Genomic DNA, 22,330 nt, shown 5'->3' on the forward strand with positions numbered 1-22,330 from the left:
GTAAAATGAGTATTTATGGTTAATAGTTTATTTATATGGTGGATAGTTACTGTCCACCATAAAAAGATACTGTTGCTTGGAATATTATTCTAACATCTGCTGTGATTTGTACAGTTTTAAAGATGACGAAGACAGGAAAACCGGACTCTTACTGGGCTGGTGTTATGCAGCTGTATGCTCAGGGCAAGTTCCGATTTACCACCGGGAAGAGACCTGGAGCCAGAAGATGGAAATCTGTCATCCAGCAGATAGACACATGTCCACTGACTCCTGCCTTCAGCCAAAAAGTCAGGACAATCGACATATTTGGGAAAAAATTCCCTGCAACTGTGGTTATCATACGGTAAGTTAATTTCTTTTATTGTATACAATAGATTAAAAAAGGCTATGTTGCATACCAGTGACTGTTGACATTTTTAAGTGTTTCACTTAAGTTTTTATTATTATTTTGTTACCTATCTCAATATGTAAGACAAAAACAGACAATAATTCGAAATGGCTATAGAACATTGGAAAGAATTTAATGATTTATTACACAAGTTTATTCAATGTTGTTTTTCCACAGTCAGCTGAGCAGGCAAATACAACAGGGATTGAATCAGAAAGCATGCCAGGTGCAGGGAGCAGCACAGGTGTACGTAGGGCTACAGCAGATTCAACCCCACAAACCAGTTCAGCTTTAAAAACAGTTAATCCTGCTATGCACAGGAGCTCAAGCATAGTTGAAGCTGCAGCAGATCCAGCCACACAAAACATTTCAGGTGTAGGCACAGTTCCAGCTGACCAGACAGCGCAGAGGAGCTCAAGTTCAGGGAGCTGCCAACTTCCCACTATGTCAGTCAGTCAAACTCCAAATCAGATAAAGTGTGCATTATGTAGTGAAGATGTCAACGTGGAACTTTTCTCTGAACATTTATCTGACTTTCTTGCAGAGCAATGTTGTGAACATTGTGGGAAAAAGGTCACGGGTGCAGTTGGTTTGCTTCATCATATTGAAGAAGGTCATGAGCCACCAGGCAAAACATCACCATCTATGCCAGACCAACATCAAGTATTTAAACTACAACATGGGATACCAGCAACTTCACCCCGGAAACCAGCTGCATCTCCCCAGAAACCAGGAATACTTCCCCATAAACCAGCAGCATCTCCCCAGAAACCAGCAATACTTCCCCATAAACCAGCAGCATCTCCCCAGAAACCAGGAATACTTCCCCATAAACCAGCAGCATCTCCCCAGAAACCAGCAATACTTCCCCATAAACCAGCAGCATCTCCCCAGAAACCAGGAATACTTCCCCATAAACCAGCAGCATCTCCCCAGAAACCAGCACTTAAGCCACAACAGTGCCTTGCAACAGTGCAACACCCCCAGCCAACTCCTTCAGTTGCTTCTTCATCTATTCCCCACCTTAGGTGAATTTTGTCAGCTTTCTTCCCAAGCAGTTTTTGCGGGTCATCAAGCCAGCAGACCAGCAATGGATTGCACAGTTTAAACAACATTTCTCACAAAACTGGTTTCATCCACCCTGTCTACCAAAGATAATGAATGCACCTCCAGATCCCCTGGTCTACTTCAGGCAGAGGATGTTTTTATGGGCACCTATGCGGATGTGGGGTATTTCTCTGAAGTGTCATCAATGCAACACCAAGATGCATCACTCTGGGATCTACACAAAGGTCAGAGAAGTTATAGATCTTGATTCAATATATTATTTGATTGGGGGAGATTATCCACGGTGCAGTACATGCATGACTCCTGTTTGTCCATGGAGCACAGAGGTGCTAAATCAGTTAGATCCTGCCCATAGAAACAGGTTTCCAGCCATTCTCACCACACAACTGGCTCTGGACAAAAGGTGTGTGACTTTGCTGAAACCACGCACTGTTGGAAATAGCTCCAGTTACGTGCAGCAAGCATTAGAAGAACTGCACAGTGAGGAGTGGGCAAAACGCACCATCGATTATCTGACTGACTGTGAGCTTCACAAGAAGAAGAGCGCGTTAAGTAGGATTGGTCACCATCAACAATACCACTGTGTGCTTGGTAAGATGTCCTTTATTTTCAACAGATATTGCACTTTAAAGATGGCTTGATTTTGAAAGGAAACAATTTATGTTGTATTATCTTTCAGGCTACATGAGCGGCAGAAGAGAACAGACAGGGACACTCTTCTACAAGGTGTGAATCTTCCTCCGAAGGTGTCCGTGGCTGACGCCTCCTTTCCAGAAGCGAGACAGCTCCCCTCCCTTCCTGTGGAACATGGACATAAAAGCATGGAGTTTAAGGAACCTGAAAACAGAGAAGGCGAGGCACTGATCTGTCAACGGGTTGGTGGTAAAGCTGGCTCCGCACAGCAATGTCCTCCTTCATACCAGCCAGGAATCTTTTCACAGGCCCCAGTTCCTGCCAGCTTCCTGTGTCCACAGACTAACCAGCCACCATCATCTGCTTGGTCCTACTGTGAGCAGAACCAGATGCCACAAGCGCCATCCACTTCTTTGGGTTTCTGCTACGGTCCACCAGCTCCAGTTTTGACCCCATTTGGACAAGGACAGTTCCCACCCCTGCCATATCCTCTGGGTCCATTATATCAGTACTATAGACCACCACTTCACTCATCAATCCCAGCAGCTGCTGCTGGTTCAGCATCATCATCACCATCAGATCAGGCTCCAGCCAACATGAATCGCTACAGGAAGTGGAGACAGAATAGGGCAGAATTAGAAGACCAGGAACGCCTGGCAAGAGGGGAGCCTCCCAAAAAGCGCCAATGGAAGCAGGACGACCACTATCAGTGTTCAGTTTGTGGCCAGGCGAAAAACAAAAGCACTGGCCATACACAGATTAAGGGAAAATGGTACTGTCCAGCCTCTGGACAGACCATTTTGGAATGGAAAGAGTCTCTTGGGAAGCAGTGACTGTTTGAAAGATTTTCTTTTTAGTTTTCATCTTTTAATATCATCTCATCATTTTTGTTTTAAAGCCCAGAATTGTTTGTAAACTTCGAAAGGACGACTGCCATCTTATGAGGGCTTAGTTAATAACGGTATTGGTCTTTATCCCTCTTTGTTACAGAATAGTGCATGTAATATTACAAGCAACTGTGAAACCTTTTTTTGATAAACATAACTTTCTTGTGACCTCAATTTTTTATGAAGCTAAATCACCTTATAGTTAAATAAAGAAACTTAACTTTTAGTGAAATAACTCTGTTTCTTTATATTGCCGAAATTTGCTGTCAAACGAAATCTGTGTTATTCTGTGTTTAGCTACAGAAAAATTACATATTATTAAGCTTTGTTGATATATACACTAAAATATGTTTTGGTCTTTCTACCTATTTTTGATAATGTTTTTTTCTGTAAAATAAATGTGTTTTTTGTGAGTTTCCAGTTTTCAGGGGATAGAAATTCAAGCAGTTGGTTTTATCTTTGCTAAATGTGGAGCTATTTTTATCAGTGCATATGCGGTTGCACTAAGAATATTGAAGGGGGTTCTGGCTCGGCTCACCGATAGTTTTATATTCTATATTTACAATATATTTTGAGGGAGAACAGTTTTGAAGTAGATAAATAATAAACACTACAAAAAAAACGAATGCAGAGTAAAGAAAATTAATGGAAGAATTTGACACTTCCTTTATTTTGGTTTGCACTTGGATAGGCTGAGTTTATGGCTGACAGATGAAAAATGTGTGATCTGAAGTTCTCTCTGTTACTATCTGTATGTTTTTAGTGAGCCTTTAGGTGCTGCTTTATACATGTCGAGGTATATTGTTAGTCCTCTGTGAATGTAGTTGTGTAAGAGTGAATAAATGTCACTGATCATTTATTTGTCTTCTATAATTTTGTTGGCCCTCTCAAAACTGATACTATCAATAGTATAGTAATTCAGAATTAACAGTAATTTGGATGTTTAACCGTCATGTCATTTCATTGTTTATTAATATTTCCATTGATTTAGAGGTGCATGATGACAAAAAAAGAAACCACATTTATCCTCACTCAGAACTGTTTTGTTTCTGTTGATATATCGGTTCGTTTTCAGGGGATGTTATTAGACTTTTTCCTTTAGTAAGAGTACTTTTCATTTACTTTAAAAGTATTTGCCATGACCCTAGACTGGTCAGGTCTCCACACGTTATAGAGCTCCTGCAGCATCTTGGCGTCCTCCTCTGCATTATGAGCATCGTAGGACTTTCCCAGAAAGTTCCTGACCAAAGACACCTGTGAATAGCCACTAATGCCCGGGAAGAGTCTCTTGCTAAGCAAGAAGGTGTCCAGGAAGCCCGACACCACCTGCTGGAACTGAAGGAACAGGTCATATTTCTTCATCACTCTGGTGAGCACAGGCGCATCGAAACGCATCACACTGTGGGCCGCCAGCACTACGGGGCGTCGGAAGGAGCGCAGGAAGTCGATGAAGGAGGTCAGAAGGTCATGGATTGGGACGGTTTCCACGGGAGAATCGCGGCGAAACAGGCGACCCGACTGCACTCTGAAGCCTGTGACCTCTGTAGCGCTCTCGGTCAGGTTTTGCTGAGGGACAGTGTATTTATTGAAGACCCTCTCCTCACAGACAGCGGCCAGTTGGATGATGTCACACCGTGAAGTATCTGAACAAAGACAAAAATAAACGCAGGTTAAAGCAAAAACGTGCACACTTTGTTATCCCTAAATAAAATAGCAATGTTTTATCTTAGGTGTGTTGGTCAGATGAATCCACAGTGTATGGGGAAAACTTTGACATCTGAATAAAGAACAACACACTGTTTATACTGTAGTTTTCTTGGTAAAAAAAAAAAAAAATAAAATAAATTTCACATTTCACCATCTCATTTGGTCGTTCTCATAGAAGCAATAAAAACATGGATTGTATCTGATTTCTGGATTGTCCTGCCAGAAATCAGATTATATCTAATTTCAGGAGGAGCATCCAGAGCAAAACCACCAGGCTGAGGAACAGTTTCTTCCCTTCAGCCGTCAGACTCCTGAACTCGGGCTGCACCAAATACAGCTTCATCCCATGGATTATTTACACACATAACTATATAAATATTACTTAAATTACTTTATTGTTTATTTACTTATTTTTTTGTGCAATACATTTCTTAATCTGGGACCCGAGTCCAAATTGTGTACCACAATAAAAATTCTTGAATCCTTAATTCATTTGTAAAACTATTTATTTGGTGGGCAGTTCATTTACCAAGTTATTTATGCGCCTGTATCTATTCATATTTATGGCCACATTGGTCCTCCATATAAAATGTGGAACAACTACATATTCTAACAGTGGCAGTGCGATTTCAAACACTATCGGTGAGTGAAATCACACTCACTGATAGTGTGTAAACAGCATTGCTTTTTATTGCACTGTGGTTCTCATGACAAATCTGAAGATGTAAAAATAAATATTGACTCTGGACTCCATTTTTAAAATTTTATATATAGTTTCATTTGAACTCGAACAACGAGAAGCGCAAATCTCTGGAGATTATCCACGGGTGTCTGTCGAACCAAACTGAACACCCGTGGTTCCCAACGTAATCAGACAGGACGCCGTAGAAGAGTTGTGGTCTGGTGCTATACGACTGCTGTACTGATTCAGGTCATGTGACGAGGACCATGAGTGACGAAGGCAATGGGGAAGTGGCAAAGAAGGACTCTGAGGGATGTCAAACAAATGCACCAAAACAAAGAGATGACCTTTTGCACTGACATTTGACATTTTGTTGCCCTCCTGTACTCAGGGAAGTGACAGAATCAGGGTGAGGGATAGTATGACACTAGATAATTTTCGGTTTGGTCCAAATCAGGACCATAAATGCTCTTAAGGGACCGGTTGTGCAAGAATGTATTGATAAAACATTTTCGCAAACTGTGAAAATATCAATTAGATCTTAAAATTAAATAATAATGAACATCTTTTCAGTTCCTCCAGGATTTCGTGATTCTTTTTTAGGACTTTTTGCAATAAAAATCAAAGTGTTTGTGCTACTAATTTGGAAATATTTGCGCTTATCTATGACGTTAAATGCGACTTTTTATTAGTCGCTGTATAGATTATGGACTGCAATCTGGCATCAATTAAGGCTGAAGCAGCCGTTTAGTGCAAGTGAGAAAGTTTTTGACAATTTTTGAGAAAAATCTGCAATAATCACCCAATTATTAGTGTAAAAAATTGGGGGATTTGTTGATTTTGCGTGAATTTCTGTGATAATTCTCAAGAAACTGGAGGGACACACTGATATAATTTGGCAGTAAACGGATAAAAACTGGATTGATTTGATTGACAACAATATTTAAGCACACAGTGTTCAGTCTAGAATCTAGAGGGCCATATAAAAAGCTGCGGCGGGCCAGATTTGGCCTACAGGCCTTGACTTTGACACGTGCACTAGATGACAGATTTGTCTGCTGAGAGGTTGTTGTGGTTTCTTCTGTGTTCCTTAATCAGCTGGGAATATTCTGGAAAGGTGACGTCTAAACGCTTCATGTCCTGCCAAAATGTCGGGATGGTTTTGACACACAGGGTCATTTTCCTCTGCCAGCACACACAAAGACAAAATCTGCTTCTGGTTTCCGCCTTGGTGTTGCTTAAGGGCTAAATTTCTCTCTCAGCGTGTGTCATATCAAAAACAAAATAAACCTGGTGACTCCAACCGAATTAGCTTGATTTACGACAAGTCTGTTTGTGGTAGAATATTTTAGATAAGCAGCCATTTTAGGACGCCCTGTAGACTCTGTATGTAAAGCTGGTCACTTTGTTTATGATTAGCATATGTTGTTCACTTCCCGACATGCACGTGCAGTGTGAGTCACCACTATGTGGCATAAGGGTGAATCACTGTATGAGGACAAAGTCTCTCTATCCTGCACTGAACAGAATATGTCTAAAGGAGGTTTTGGTTTGAGAACCGTCTGTGAAGATTTGCCTGGTCGAAATCTGACTCCCAGCTTCACGAGCCTCAAAGAACAAGCGATTAGTCTTTGTCTAATGCGGATTATTTTCTCATTACTCAACCTTTATGTGCCAAACTGAGAGGATAAATAGCATTTTTGATGATGTTGAGGTTACTCTTTTGTAGAGACACGTTGCCGCTCCACCCTGCTCTGACTAATAAACCAAACTTAATTTCCCCGTTCCTCTCTCTGGTGGAGATCGAGGTCCAAGTGGGAGGGAAACAGAAACCTAGCTGTTCCCTGATCTGCACCTTATCAGAGATTCCACCCGACTGGCACGGCTCACGCTGGACTCATAAAGCGATCGGCATTTTTACACAGCCTCACTGGAACACGATAAAGAGGCCTCGGCCTCCTCCCACCTGAGCTAGGAGCAAACATTTCTACATTGTCTTCAAGGAAAGGTGCTCTTAAGTGGTATGCAAGTTATAAATGCAGGAGCAATCAATGGAATACAATCTCTCAAATAAGTCAATGTCAAAGGAACAAGCGAGGAAAGGTTTTAAAAAGTCACCTCTTGAAACCGGAGGAATTATCTGTAATACCATAATACGGCATTGTAGTAAGACCAGAATGGAAATGAAACGAACAAAAAGACAGTTTTAATAATAATAAATTAAAAAATGGAACTAAACTTGTATAGTGTATTCAGGTATTTTTTTGCTTTAATCTACGTATAAAAATAATAACAAAAAACAATAAATATATGGAATAGATAGGGTGGGGACCCAATGACACAGGTTAGTGTCATGACCCTCAGAATTCACTAACAAAAATACTAATGGTAAAAGCATATTTATACTCAATAGAAAGGAGATTTTAAAAAGCTAAATATAAAACATTTTGTGTCCACAAATGACATTTTGTCTGTTTTTATTCCCATTTATACCAACTAGCAAATAACTTTGTAAATATACTTAAATTTAGATAAATCCACATAAATCTAGTTTAGGTTTTAAATAAGCACATAATGTTATTGTATAATACAATTTTCTTTAAAAAATAGTTTTAACATAATTCACACCAAACCAAAAACAATAATTTAATAATGACAAAAAATAATAATAAATATGTATCACATATAGTAATTTGTACTGAAAGACTGATTTGTGACGAGTGTTGTAGGTATTTTAAACTATTACCTAATCCAGTGGCCTCCAGGTCAATGAAAACGATGATTTTGTCAGCCATCTAGAATAAAATCAATTAAACCGTCATTTAAAGAAACACAGGTTGAAAAAAATTTAATCAGCGAACTTTACCAGATGGACTTCCAGCAACTAGAACATGAGTGAATAAATCTCACCTTATGTCTGGTTCTTCCTCAGCTGAGCAGTGGGCGTTGTGACGCCGGTAGGAGCGAGGAGCCTCGTTTATAGCAGCTCATTTGGAAACAAATCCGAGCTCCACTTTCATTTTAGTTGAAGAGAAACACATCAAGTCTGTATCGTTTCTTCTTCGTCATGCAAAAGTCCGTCAGTCAGCCACCGATTCTGACTCGGTTCCGCCGGTCTGCTTACCTGTCACAACAGGCCGTAGATGCGGAACAACAAACACATTTGACTTTGTGTGAAACGGGAAGTTTCGATGCTCTTCGCTTACTTTCATTTCGGCCGCCGCCGGGCGCGAGACCGGAAAGCGAGTCCTTGTATGGAGCGCACGCGACGCAGATTCGGTAGATTTAACAAACTATAATAATGAAAAAATATTAAACTATAAATAAATTGTATGTTTCTATATTGGAGGTCTTGTTTTTTTTTGGGTTAATTTTATTGTAATTATTAACCTGTTAGCTACTTTATATTGCTAACAAGTTCTAGTTGAATTTAAGAGTTCAGCTGAAGGTTTTTGGTTTAATCTGTTATTTCCACCTCTCGTCCGGCAGGGGGCGCCAAAGCTCACATGTTTAAATGGGTTGTATTGTGAACAGCTCATCTTAGCTGCGTCAGAGAAAAATTTACTTTGACATGCTTGATGCGGGGGTCTCAAACTCCAGTCCTCGAGGGCCGCTGTCCTGCAGTTTTTAGATGTGCCACAGGTACAAAACACTGGAATGAAATGGCTAAACTACCTCCTCCTTGTGTAGATCAGTTCTCCAGAGCCTTAATGACCTAATTATTCTATTCAGGTGTGGCGCAGCAGAGGCACATCTAAAAGTTGCAGGACTGCGGCCCTCGAGGACTGGAGTTTGACAACCCTAGTTTATGGTGTTAGAAGAGAGTTAGAAGAGAGCTAATCGCTTGTCAGGGCCGTGCAGAGACCTTTGGAGGTGCGGGGGCTCAAAGTTTAAAAAAGGGCACATAGAACAAGATCTTAAAACACCTTACAACAACATAGCAACAACCCATATTAATCAAGAATCTAATTGGATCCTACTATATCATTGCCATCATGCGGGGACAATGCAAAGCAAATGTAGTCTATTTTCCTTGATAGGTATAATGTTGCTGTTTCTGCTGCTGACAGTCCTGGAGGTCTGAGTTTATCTGAGACTGTAGCTGTTAAGGTTAAATGTGCTTCTCTGTAGATCAGTGTTTCCCAACCTTGGTCCTCAAGGCCCACTGTCCTACATGTTTTAGAGGTTTCCCTGCTTTAATGTGCCTGATTCAACTGATTGCAGTTCAACAAATGCCTGTTAATTAGTCATCAATTAAAATCAGCTGAACTGAAGCATGGACATACCTAAAACATGCAGGGCAGTGAGCCTGGAGGACCAGGGTTGGGAAACACTGCTGTAGAGTTCATTGTGCTTCTCTGTTGGGGCAAAACATTGAGGGACACGTAGCTGAAAGGTACAGAGCCCTCCAGGGGACATGGGAAATTTTCTTCTTTTGCATTCCCTCGCAATACTGTACTGATCAGTTCATGCGGCATAACTGAATACTGTAAGCCTTTCTTACGGTGGCCGCCGTACTTTCTGCTTTAATATAAGGTTATGTGAGGTTTTTCCATGAATGTTAATATCTCCTTGTGAAATATCTGAAGTTTTATATATTTCTTTAGGATAGATAGGCGCCACAAACCTATGATATAAACAGAAACTTTCCGTAAGTAGGAAAGAAATAAAAATACATCCAAACTATTTGGACTATTTCTGAGTTATTATTGCGGGTAATAAATCATCTGACAGTTTCAATTGTGTCTCTGTTGTGCTGGTTCTCTGAATGGTTTAAAGGGCCGTTTTCATGCTCAGTTCCATCTGAACCTTAACAGACATAAACATGCAGTGAATAAATCGATTTTCAATGAGTTTTTTTCCACCAAAGACTTAATAATAATAATAATAAACACGTTTTATTATAATAAAACACAGCAAACTAATGGTGGTAGAGGGCCTCACTGGGTTAACTTGGGGAATCTCATCTGTCCGTGTATCAATCAACTCCAAACCTTTTCTTTGTTCTGTCACAATTATCGATTTATTCCATTTTGATCATTATGCTCCAAACTTTACAAGGACTGACCGCCCCGCTCACCCGCTTCCTAATACACACTAAGCCAGCAAGACAGTGACCTTCCCATTCATACGTGATGACAGCCATGTCCACATGACACGCCCACCACCCAAGTGTCAAAGCTTCGTGCTCCTGTCATATCATTAATTACTTATTTCATTCATATGACTCTTTCAGAGCCTCAGTGAAAACTTGTTTATTATTATTAACTGTTTGATGAAATAAACACTGATTGAAAATCGATTTATTACTGCATGTTTATGTCTGTTAAGGCTAAGATGGAGCGGCACTGAAAGCCCTTTAAACCACTCAGACTACGAACACAACAGAGACACAATTAAAACTGTCAGATGACTTATTACCCGCGATAATAACTCAGAAATAATCTAAATTAGGATGTTTTTTTTTTTTCTTTCGTACTTATGGAACGTTTCTGTTTATATCGTAGGTTTGTGGTGCCTTTCTATCCTAAAGAAAAAGATATAAAATGTCAGATATTTCACAAGGAGATATTAACATACATGGAAAAACCTCACATAACCTTGTATTAAGGCAGAAAGTACGGCGGCCACCGTAAGAAAGGCTTACAGTATTCAATTATGCTGCATAACTGATTAGTAGATTATTGTGAGGAAACGCAAAAGAGGAAAAAATTCCCATGTCCCCTGGAGGGCTCCGTAGAAAGGCAGCAGCAGCACCCTCTGCTGCACAAAAAGCACCATACTTTCTTCATTTTATGACTGATGTAAAGCCTATTCAATGACCTAAACAAGACCTGAAAGTGGGTCCAGTTTCACTCGATTTCCAACATGTTGGCCATCGACATGTTGGCCATGTCAACATGTCGATGGCCAAGTATTTAATATGGCAAATATTAAATACTTTGAATCATTCCTGGACAGCCAGTTCAATTTTGCTGAAAACACTGACTATATTTTTAAGACATATGTTCCCAGACTCTACATTTTAGGAGGACTTGGTGATCTTGGTGTTAGCCAACTAGACGTTGCGTACAAGATAAAAAGTTGAGAGCATTTTAACTTTTCGTCTCCCTAGCTGGTATGGTCACATGAGCTGCAAAACCATCACAAACGCAGTCAAGTTGATAGACACCAAATTTGTCTAATTTGAAGAAGGTGGGGAAGAGTGATTCTTCCGTAATGAAGGATGTCTGAACCTCTTCTCACATTGGTCACAGCTACAGGGCTTTTCTCCAGCATGAATGTATTGATGAGCTCTCAGAGTCGAGACCTTCCTGAAATGTTTCAGACACGTGTCTGAAACAGCTGTGTTGTTTCTGCCGCCTCTGTGCGGACTCATCCCGCTGTCCGTCACTGGGGCCGTCTGTGGCTTTACCATCATGTCCGCCAAGGTTCGTCCAGGTTCGACCCTCAGGAGAGAAATCAGGACAGAGAAACAGACATAAATATAAAGTACAAAGTTTTGAACGTTTGTAGTTGAATTGATTTCAATGAGGCCTGGAGAAACAGGACAAAGATGAAAGACACATCTCCCAGTTTGGTTTAATCAAGGACAAAAGCATATATTTGTCTTAAGCGTTGGTAGACCAATATGAATGTTATTGTAAGCTATAATGAATTAATAAGCTTAGTCCAATTATCCCACCAATATTTCATTAATGAAAGTACTGTTATGAGTTTATTAAAACACAAGTCTAGTTTCAGCTTTGAAAGTTTACACTTGTATGGTTGGAAAGTGCTTCCCAGAGGGAGATGGGTACACTGTACCTGAGCTCATATTCTTTATGGCTCTTCATCCAAAGTCGTCAACAAGTTCCAGCTCATATAAAACTCCCGCATTTGTCATGTCATTTCCAATGCATTCATTTTAAAGTCCAACTGTGTCAACGTCCAGCCCGAATACAAGACTACAAAAACAAAAAAGTAGCACTTTGTTTCCCACAAATTTTAACAACTAACCTCTTCGGGTGATGTTATTGAGTTGCTAACACAACCACATCTTCAGTTTGGAGTCTCCTCTCCAAACTGAAGTTTCTCCATTTCAGTTCTGTGTGACACAAACACACCATTTATAACATGTAAAGTAGATGTGATTTGAAGTTATTTGTGACAAGAGTTTTAGATGCCGTTGAGACCAGATATTTACTATCACTGCATAAGAGACAATCTTATTTCTCCCTGTCTGACTTTAAAACGGTCATAATGTCCTGCTTTAGGAACGGGAGGACCAAAATTATTTACCTTTCCCAGATGCCAAAGTATGAGCAGGATCATTTCTTAGAGATTTTTCCTTCACCTTCTTAAAATTTAAGGCAACAATGCATTAAAACAGATTGTATTTTAACAGTAATCAAGATAAAACAAGAGAATCATGAAATGGAGGGTTTTTTCTGTTCTTGTGTACAATAGCACATTTAAATTTGACATAAATTTTTTTAATCAGAATTCAACACAATAAAATGTTTTAAAAAATTGCACAATAGCAAATTTTAATCTTACATAATGTTATACATATCATCAACTTCCTAAATAAGTGGTCTAAGTCATACATTGAAAAGTGAGTTATTATATGTCAATATGAATTATTACAAGTATACGTGATAAACAAATAAGCCATTACTTAGTCTCTGTGCTGATTTAAAGGTTGTGTTTATAAAAACATTTACATTTGCCAAATGCGCTTATGATTTCCATGGCAACAATGTTTAAAAAAGTCTATAGTTCCATAAACATTCAACTCTCAATTTTTTAAAAAAGAAAAAAACTTTCAATATGGTTTCCATGGAGATTGGTTGCTTTGATGATTTAGGTCTTACAGTAATGAGTTTTAACAGATGTAAAATGTAAACAGATGCATGTTTTACATTCTGTGCTGTAAAAGTCACTTCTTTCTCGACAAGCTGCCACCGACAGTCAAGTCCCTGAGAATAACTGAGCTGTCATCTCCATCTGAGTTCACGCTCAGATTTATTCTACTGTCATGTCCTTATGTCATGAGTCTGGGTACCGAGTTTGGTTTTGTTTCTGTTATGGTTCAGTAAGTGGTAAGAACCTGTACTTACCAAATCACGATTGTTTGCAATCTTGATTTGCAAACAAGATTGGTTCTGCACGCGCCTACCGGGTTTACAGGACTGTTAAAAATCTTTTGAGGTTTAACTTTGGAGTCTCTCTGTTGCACAAAAGAATAAAGACATGAATGCAGCTCTAGGTCTAGTATCATGGCATAATTGTGTTTTAAAAAAAATCTAATTTATGAAACTGTGAACATTTGAACATGGTTACCATGGAAATCATAACAGCATCTGTCAAATGTAAATATTTTGAAAAGAATAACCTTTATGTCTGCAGAGGTTGCTCAACAAACCAGTAAGTTTATTTATCACATATACTTGTAATAATTTATATTAATGTATAACAACTTACTTTTCAATACTGTCAACTTCCTAAAATAATGGTCTATAGGTATATACAATTGTTTAAAGTTTTAATTTGCTCTTGTCCACAAGAGCTGAAAAATCCCTCTTTCATGATTCTCTTGATCTTGATTACTGTTAAAAATTATAAAGATTCACAATGCATCTGCTTTAACGTGTTGTTATTTTAGTTTATGCAAACTTGTAATCTTATGAAAGTCATGGAAAAATCTGTTGCTCATATTTTAGCCTTCAAGGAATATAGATAGTTTTGGTACTCCTAACTGGCTTAAAGGAGGAAGTTAAAGGTTTAAAAAAAAAAGAAGAAGAAGCCAAACAGAGAAATAAGTTTGTTTCTCATGAAGTGAATCTAAATATCTGGTTTCAACTGCATCTGAAACTGTTGTCTCTGCTATGCAAATAACTTCAAATCACATCTACTTCACATTATAAATGGTGTGTGTTTGTGTTGCACAGGACCAGTTTGGAGAGGAGGTTGGTGTTGGCAACTCAGGCGTCACTGGAAGAGGTTAGTTATTAAAATGTGAGTGGTACTTTTTTGCATTTGTAGTCTTGTATTCATCCTTTGCATCTAGATCAGTTAATCACTCGAGGCGCCATGGAGAATAGTTTTCCCAAATTGTTTAACAGTTTTGGCGTCTACTTCTCTGTGAACATAACACATTTCATCGGGGCTCATAGATTGTGGTATTTACAAAAGTTTGAAACAGCTAGCTTAGAAACCAACCCATACCTCCTCCCTCCAGATGTGCTGATCAAATTGCTGATCAAAAGACGAGATGCTAACTATTTTGTTTTCGTATACGTTAGGCTGCCTGATGGTGGAGCATTTTCTCCCTGCTTAGACTCGTACCTTCACCCTGGATAAAAAATTTATGGCATCTTTCTAATCATACTTATGAAGTATATTAATGTTTGTCTTCTTACTTTGTGAAAAGTGTTTCGCTGTAAATCTGCAATTACAAAAAGAGCTCTTGTGACCGATGGCTGCTATCCAATGAGTCTACTAGTTACTCTCTATTTCTTCATCCTTCTGATTTACTTCCTTAGAACCAAACCAGTATGAACCCAGCAGGTGAACATGTTGATAAAACCACAGATGGTCCCAGTGATGGGCAGCAGGATCAGCCAGCACAGAGGCGGCGGAAACAATACAGCTGTGACATTCGTCTGAAACATTTCAGAAAGACATTAACTCTGAGAGCTCATCAACGTACTCATGCTGGAAAAAAGCCTTATAGGTGTGACCAATATGTGAAGAGATTCAAAACTTCTGCAGGACTGAAGATTCATCGGTATACCCACACTAGAGAAAACCTTGCCCTAACAATGTAAGTAAATATCTGTCTACAACTGCATCGGAAACTGTTGTCACTGCTGTGCAAATAACATAAAGTCACATCTACTTTATATGTTATAAATGGTGTATGCTTGTTTGATGCAGATCTAAAGTAGAGAAACTACAGTTGGAAGAGAATACTGGTGTTGGCGAAGCAACGACGTCACTAGAAGAGGTTAGTTATTAAAAAATGTGGTAAACTGAGTACTGCTCAGTTTTCCTGTCCAGAGGTATTTCTTCATTGAGTTTGCATGTTCTCTCTGTTCATGCCTGAGTTTTTCCTTGGATACTGACTTCAGTTCAGAACCATGACATCTACGTTAACTGGACTCTCTGAATTGATGAGAGACATAATTACAGATAGCTGGGCTGTTTTCTTGAAGACGTTTCACTTCTCGTTCAAAAAGCTGTTTCAGTTCTGAATCTTATCGGAAGTATCAGGCTTATAAGTTGTAATGAGAAACCATCACATTGATTATAGAGAATGAAGATATAGGCAATCTATTGAAATGATCCCACCACTTGTGGGAAGAGTAAATGAGGTTAGGTATAGAGCGCCCAGCTCTCTCTGGGAGACACAATTGTACAGTGGTTTCAATTATAAATTTTCCAAGGTAAGACTTGATTCATGCTTTAACATAAAAAACACATAAAGGGAGAGACAATAATTAAATATTGGTGAGATAAATGGACTAAACTTAATTTATTATAGCATACAACATACATATTGGTCTACTGAAGAGACTTTAATGTCTTTAATATTTGTACAAAGTCTTTGTACTCTATAGTTACTGTCCATTTCTCCATCCTTCTGATTTACTTCCTTAGAACCAAACAAGTATGAACCCAGGCAAACAAGATTATAAACCCTCAGATGGTCCTAGTGAGGGACAACAGGATCAACCAACACAGAGGCGGCAGAAACAACACAGCTGTGACACGTGTCTGAAACATTTCAGGAAGATTTCGACACTGAGAGCGCATCAGCGAATCCACACTGGAGAAAAGCCTTATCTTTGTGGCCAGTGTGAAAAGAGATTCAGATGTGCTAAAAGATTGAAGGGTCATCGGCGTACCCACACTGGAGAAAAGCCTTATCTTTGTTCCGATTGTGAGAAGAGATTCAGATGTGCTAAAAGATTGAAGGTTCATCGACGTACCCACACTGGAGAAAAGCCTTATCTTTGTTCCCAGTGTGAAAAGAGATTCAGATGTGCTAAAAGTTTGAAAGTTCATCAGCCCATCCACACAGGAGAAAAGCCTCATCTTTGTACCTATTGTGAGAAGAGATTCAAATATTCTACAGGATTGAGGGTTCATCGGCGCATCCACACAGGAGAAAAACCTCATCTTTGTACCTATTGTGAGAAAAGATTCAGATGTACTAAGAGATTGAAGGTTCATCGGCGCATCCACACAGGAGAAAAACCTCATCTTTGTACCCATTGTGAGAAGAGATTCAGATGTGCTAAACAACTGAAGGTTCATTGGCGCATCCACACAGGAGAAAAGCCTTATCTTTGTACCCATTGTGAGAAGAGATTCAGATGTGCTAAAAGATTGAAGGTTCATCAGCGCAGCCACACAGGAGAAAGCCTTATATTTGTGGCTAATATGAGAAAAGATTCAGAAATTCTGCAAGACTGAGGCTTCATTGCTGTGTCCATGTGGGAAAGAATACCTAATCCACACAAGAGCACATTTGTCACAATAATATTAACAAGCATTCAAAATCAATTGTTATGTTGTCTCATTTTTTGCAGTAAAAATCACACAGCTATTATACAAAGTCATCCTGTAAGCATCTCAGTCAATAGCGTAGAAGCTAACAAGCTGTTCACAAAACCATTTCCAGATACGTTTAAGCATTAAGTAGAAAATCTTACCTAATTGGAGCACAAATCCAAATTAATGTATGTGTGCATGTGTGTGTGTGTGGGGGGCGGTGGGGTGCGCGGGGGGGGGGGGGGGGGGGGGGGGGTGGGGGGGTTAGCTTCCCTTAAAGATTCAAAAGATGGCAAGTGGGGAAGACAGTGGCAATACATGAAGGTGAAGAGATTTAATGTGAATTTTAGGGACACTGGAACCGTGCTCTGTCCTGAAGAGTTGTTAGCATAAAACTATTAAAAGACTGGAGTTCACACTCCAATAAATTAGGCTTACAAGAAGCTGCAATCTTAGTGAAATATGTATTTTTATATACAATGAAAAGTGAAAGTGCTCTGCGTGATCATTAAGAGGTAGTGTTGTGAAATTCTTAGTCCGAATTTACATGGCAAAAATTTCTAGGAAGACAAAATTACATGATGTTACCTGTAAAATTTGTGGTGACACGGTTTATAAAATGCCTACATGCACCTAATATTTCAAACACTTAACATCTCACTTTCAGTCGCTAGAAAACAGAAAACAGGGAGTGAAACAGTCTGGGAGGTGGTGGCTTCCGAAGATCAGGTGTTCAGATCAATCAGTTAAGTTTATTTCTATAACACATTTCAGCAACTGGGCAGTTCAACGCATTTTACACAATGAAACCACAAAAATACAGTCATCTCATGCAAGCAATTCAGTGATTTATAAATTAACAATATTTTAAAGACTATTTTCTTCAAAAATAGTCAGTGTAAGGACATTAGAACTGAGGGGATGTGCTCTATCTTCCTGGTCTAAGTGAGAATGCAAACAGCTGGATCGGATCAAAAACGTGTTGCAGCTGCATCACAAACAACGCAAACAACTCAACAAATGGACCTGAAAAATACTGCAACTGTAAAAAAAAATGAAGGAGAAGCAAAACTGGGGAAATGCTGCAAATGGCAAAACAACAAACAAACATAAAAACAGCTGACATTAAATGCTGCAAACTTTTTCCACAAAACATAAGTCCTCCAAACCACTAGGAGGAGTCTGGAGTAGGTAACAGTGCCTACATAAATATGCTGCTTTCCACAAATATTGCAAAAAGACTGATTGTTTGAAAATGACATAGCACACTTTTTCTTCTTTCTTCTTGACATCCCATTAAATCATGACATCCCGTCTTGATTGTCGACTGACTATGATCTTTTCTGAGTGACTGGTCCTATAAGATTTGTGGTCCTCTCCCCCCAGTGGGGCTGAGCACTTCCTTTTTGTTTGCAACATTTTTACTGTTTGCCGCGTTTTCTCCCTTGCTCCTATTTCCTGTGGTTCCAGCAATTTTGTTTGCATTTGTTTTGTTGATTGTTGGTTTTTGCTTCTAGGTTCTGTGACTGCAGTCTTATTTTGTTTGCAGCATTTTTCAGTTTCACTTCTTTTTTGTGTTTGTGCGTTTTGGAGTTCGCACCATTCATATGTTTGCAGTGCATTTTGACGTTTCCTGAGCGTTTACACCGGTTGGCCACTGTAAAAAATAAAAAAAGAAGGAATAATAGCACCATCTTATGGACAAAAAGCTTACTGCACCTGGTATTCCCAGATGCTCTCAGTGTGGGAATAGCAGACTGGCTCCCCCCTGAATTTGTTACATGCTTGATTTAATAAGATTTTTATTCGTCTCTGACTTTACAATATATTTTAATGGAAAATCATGGATCTCTTTCTATTAGCTTCCAGGTGATGTGACCAAAAAACTTCACTATCTGAATATTTGAATTCATTTCCTTCTTTGTGTTAACATTTCTTTGAAAAAGAATCAGTTATTTCCAGTAGCTTTCAATGTGGATAAATTACTAATGAGACAAGTCCATTTTTTATTAAATCAAGTTGTTTTCAAAGGACATGTGGGGCTGAAATAAACACACAATGTATTGATATTATTGAATAGAACAGTCATTTGATATCACTCAGATGTATTTCCTTTTCCTTCATGTGCAGTTTCAAAGGAGACTCCAGATATATTTTCTAATTCAAATTCAAATATGCTTCCATACTTTCCATATTGGATTATTTTAAATTCACTATTTCAGTTGAAGGAAGGAGTTAGAAGAAATCACATACTTATGAGAAAATCCTAATAGTGGGGTCATGTGGAAATAGTAGTGGCTTTAAACTTTCTGCCCAGCAGAGGGAACTCCTGACTCTTTTTTTCATTTGATCAAATTTGAATCATCATCAAATGTGACAGTCCAGCCACGTTTCAAGTCTTAAAAAGTCTGCCCTGTTTTCCTCGACATAAAATATTCAGCAGCACGCAAGACATCTCCCAACCTTAAATTAAAAATGCTCATGTACCACATGTCTTTCCTTATACTTTGTTGTAAGGAGCTGTTTCTTGATAAAAATGCTCTGCTCTGTATGTGGATATACCCCAGGAATGCCTCGGATAACGCTCCCTAATCTGGGCGACAGCGCTCTCTTTCATTCACACTCTAGTTTGGACAAATTGTGTCACGGCTGCAAGACCAGCTGGTGTGTCTATCCAGCTTGGGAAGTTTTGCTGACCTACTTTCAAAATTCAAGAACAAATTAAAATGCCACTAAGCATGTTTGAACATGTTGATGAGCAATTTCAATAACTTTCCATCCACAGAATGTTCAGTTAGTCTATCAATTGAATATTTATTTTAGTAATTGTCACTGACTTAAATAATAATATTCACGCCAGCATCCAGTTGTTGTTTTTGGTTGATGAGTTTACAGTCGAGTTTGGTATACAATTAAAAAAGATAGGACGGAGGAGGAAAATGACAACTAAAATAACAAATGTTGATAAAAAACACAAACTGTTTTTCTATTATTAGTAGAATGAATGTTTTAGGACAACAGATTGAACTTACAGAACATAAATTGATTTAAACTGTTTCCTGGGAATTACCTTAAACTGGAAAAATTCAGGGAAACTCTAGAAAGGAAGACAAATAAAGGGATCAGGCAGAACAGACAAAAACAGGCAGGAGGAAAAAAACACCAACAGCCAAAAAGGAGGACGCAAAACACGGTTTGAAATTTAAGGAACTATATAAAATGGCCAATATTGACTTAGACGTTTTATAGATGCTGCGGCTCAACAGTCTCCGTTGTGACTTGTTGAAAGTATCAAGCTAATCAACTTTACCTAAATTCTGTCAAAGGTTTTACCAAGTAATTCAAAGGAAAACCCACAAAAAGCACAAAGGCCAGACGTTTGGTGATGTATCATACTTAAATAATAAGCATTAATATCTGTATAGACAATACTGACCCATCAGCATATGGATTGTACCTTTGGCTTAGGCACAATGAGGAAGGCATTTGTTAAAGTGGTAATGAAATATGTGCTGATACAGCAGGCAAATGGGAAAAAAAACTCTTATGCGTTCACCCAGCGGTGATATTTTCACCCTGCAAGGTCACACATCCTCCCGTCATTAAGTCATCTCCTCTGCCTGCTTGATTTGATAAACTGTGTGAGCAACAGCCGGGATGGGAAGATCTAAATCCCGTGATGAGGGTCACAGGCAGAGCATGTGATTCCCGTGGAGATAAATCCCTGAGAAATAAGCCATGAGCGGAGGAGCATTGTCCACGTTGGGCAGTTTGAACAATATTTTAGGAATCCAACGTGAACTTTTTTTTTTTCTTCGCTGTGTGGTTATGCGTCCAGGGCCTAGATCCCTTTTTTGCCGCCCATTGCTTTTGGTTTTATTTGTGTTTGAGTCACAGCAGGAAGTGAAGCTGGATTTGGTTTCAGTTGCAAGGCACTTTCTGGCAGTTGTCTGAAACCCGGTTGCGTTGGCTTTTTAGAAGAAGCTTAAGCAGAGAATACAGTGAGAGACTAGAACAAGAGACAACAGAATAGAGCAATATTTTAATTTTTATTTTTTTTAAAAAAGGCTAATTAGCTTGATGCCTTTTGTTTGAGCTTTATGATTTTTCAAATAACCATCTTTGTTGCTATAAAATAAAGCTGTAAACACCAAATCAGCTAATGAGGCGAATTGATTCAGCGTACACCTGACTATGGTTTTTCACTTCCACCTCTCTTGTCGGTTTTTAAAAAAAAAAAAAAGATTCCAGCAGGTTCACAGTGATGTGAAACCTTTCTGCTAAGAAACACACTTCAAAGAAAATCTAAATTTCATTTAGGCCCCGTCCACACAGAAACGTTTTGTTTTTCTAAAACGGGTTGTCGGTTTCAAAAACACTCATGTCCCAAAAAGGTTTGCATCCACTCCGAGAACGGCCCAAAACACTATTTCTGTTTTTTTTTTTTACTCCTCCAGGCCTGTAAGTGGCGCTAAACACGGAGCGTGGGACATTCGCATGAGGCTAGCGGTAAACACAACAAGAACAGAAGAATGGCGAAAGACAAAACGCTTGCTTTGTGGAACTCCTTGCAGAACATTAAATCTGCCTTTGTGTGGGACACGTTTGGGCTTATAGAGGTCGGGCTAATATGCAAGAGTTCTCACAAAATGTGCGACTTCCTTATCCGCATGCATACGCGAGAGCAAAAATATTCATTATTGAACCGTTTAAAAGAAAAACAAAACGTTTTGGATCCCCTAAAGCAGTTTCTGTGTGGTTGGGGGGCAAAAACGGTTAAAATCGTTCCCTTCACTTTATCAGTGGTGTCCAAAGTTGTCAATTTGGCAACTTTCAATTGTGAAATTGAAATTTCTCAATGGGCCACAAAATTTTCACGATCTTGTTTAAAATTAAAATAGAAAAAAAATAAATGATAATAATTATTATTATTTTTACCTGCAACTCAGCTTGATGTTTTAATGAAACATGCAAAGTAGTCTGATTTGACCAGAGTAAGAGATTTTCTTTAATAACAAGAACTAGTAGTAGAATAAACACACAATATTGTCAGAAGAAAGTTGTCTGAATGAGAGCAAAGCTCCTAAAGTCCTAAAACTGACGATAATTTGACCCTGATGTCTTAAAAGATTACGTCCTATTTGTAAAACCGATGCCAAAGTTTAACTCCACAAGACGCTCAACCTTCCTCATTTTAATTATTAGTATTATTTTTCATGTTAGAGTCATCACAAAATTACTACTTTATTCAAAAACAATTCAGCCATCTGTAAGCCAAGACAATATTTCTCAAATTTAAATAAAAAAAGCCACATTCAAACAAAAAATATACAGAAATAAATTCAGTACGAGACAAAAGCAGCAAATGTCAGTTTTTTCCCTAAACATCTTAGAAGCAGCTGAACTTTGATTTCTGGGACTAAA

At 38.8% G+C, this 22,330-nt stretch overlaps 2 protein-coding genes and 1 long non-coding RNA gene across 3 annotated transcripts; 1 reads left to right on the plus strand and 2 right to left on the minus strand.

The window, feature by feature from the left end:
- Positions 1-3,934: 3,934 nt before the first annotated feature.
- Positions 3,935-8,593, minus strand: LOC114150217 (DNA polymerase III PolC-type-like). Its single transcript, XM_028026530.1, has 3 exons — positions 8,276-8,593; positions 8,112-8,160; positions 3,935-4,619 (listed from the first exon to the last, which is right to left on the minus strand). The coding sequence occupies exons 2-3, from the start codon at positions 8,158-8,160 to the stop codon at positions 4,075-4,077; spliced, it is 594 nt and encodes a 197-aa protein (XP_027882331.1). The 5' UTR covers positions 8,276-8,593; the 3' UTR covers positions 3,935-4,074.
- A 2,933-nt stretch (positions 8,594-11,526) lies between these two features.
- On the minus strand, positions 11,527-13,623 carry LOC114152718 (uncharacterized). The gene is made up of 2 exons (XR_003597213.1): positions 13,468-13,623; positions 11,527-11,814 (listed from the first exon to the last, which is right to left on the minus strand). It is a non-coding gene; the product is annotated as an uncharacterized LOC114152718 (long non-coding RNA).
- Positions 13,624-13,676: 53 nt separating this feature from the next.
- LOC114152705 (zinc finger protein 664-like) lies at positions 13,677-16,918 on the plus strand. The gene is made up of 5 exons (XM_028030665.1): positions 13,677-13,774; positions 14,299-14,350; positions 14,893-15,173; positions 15,287-15,356; positions 16,010-16,918. The coding sequence occupies exons 1-5, from the start codon at positions 13,683-13,685 to the stop codon at positions 16,826-16,828; spliced, it is 1,314 nt and encodes a 437-aa protein (XP_027886466.1). The 5' UTR covers positions 13,677-13,682; the 3' UTR covers positions 16,829-16,918.
- The last annotated feature ends 5,412 nt before the right edge of the window (positions 16,919-22,330 follow it).

This window comes from Xiphophorus couchianus, chromosome 2 (genome assembly GCF_001444195.1).
Source record: "Xiphophorus couchianus chromosome 2, X_couchianus-1.0, whole genome shotgun sequence".
Lineage (NCBI taxonomy): Eukaryota > Metazoa > Chordata > Actinopteri > Cyprinodontiformes > Poeciliidae > Xiphophorus > Xiphophorus couchianus.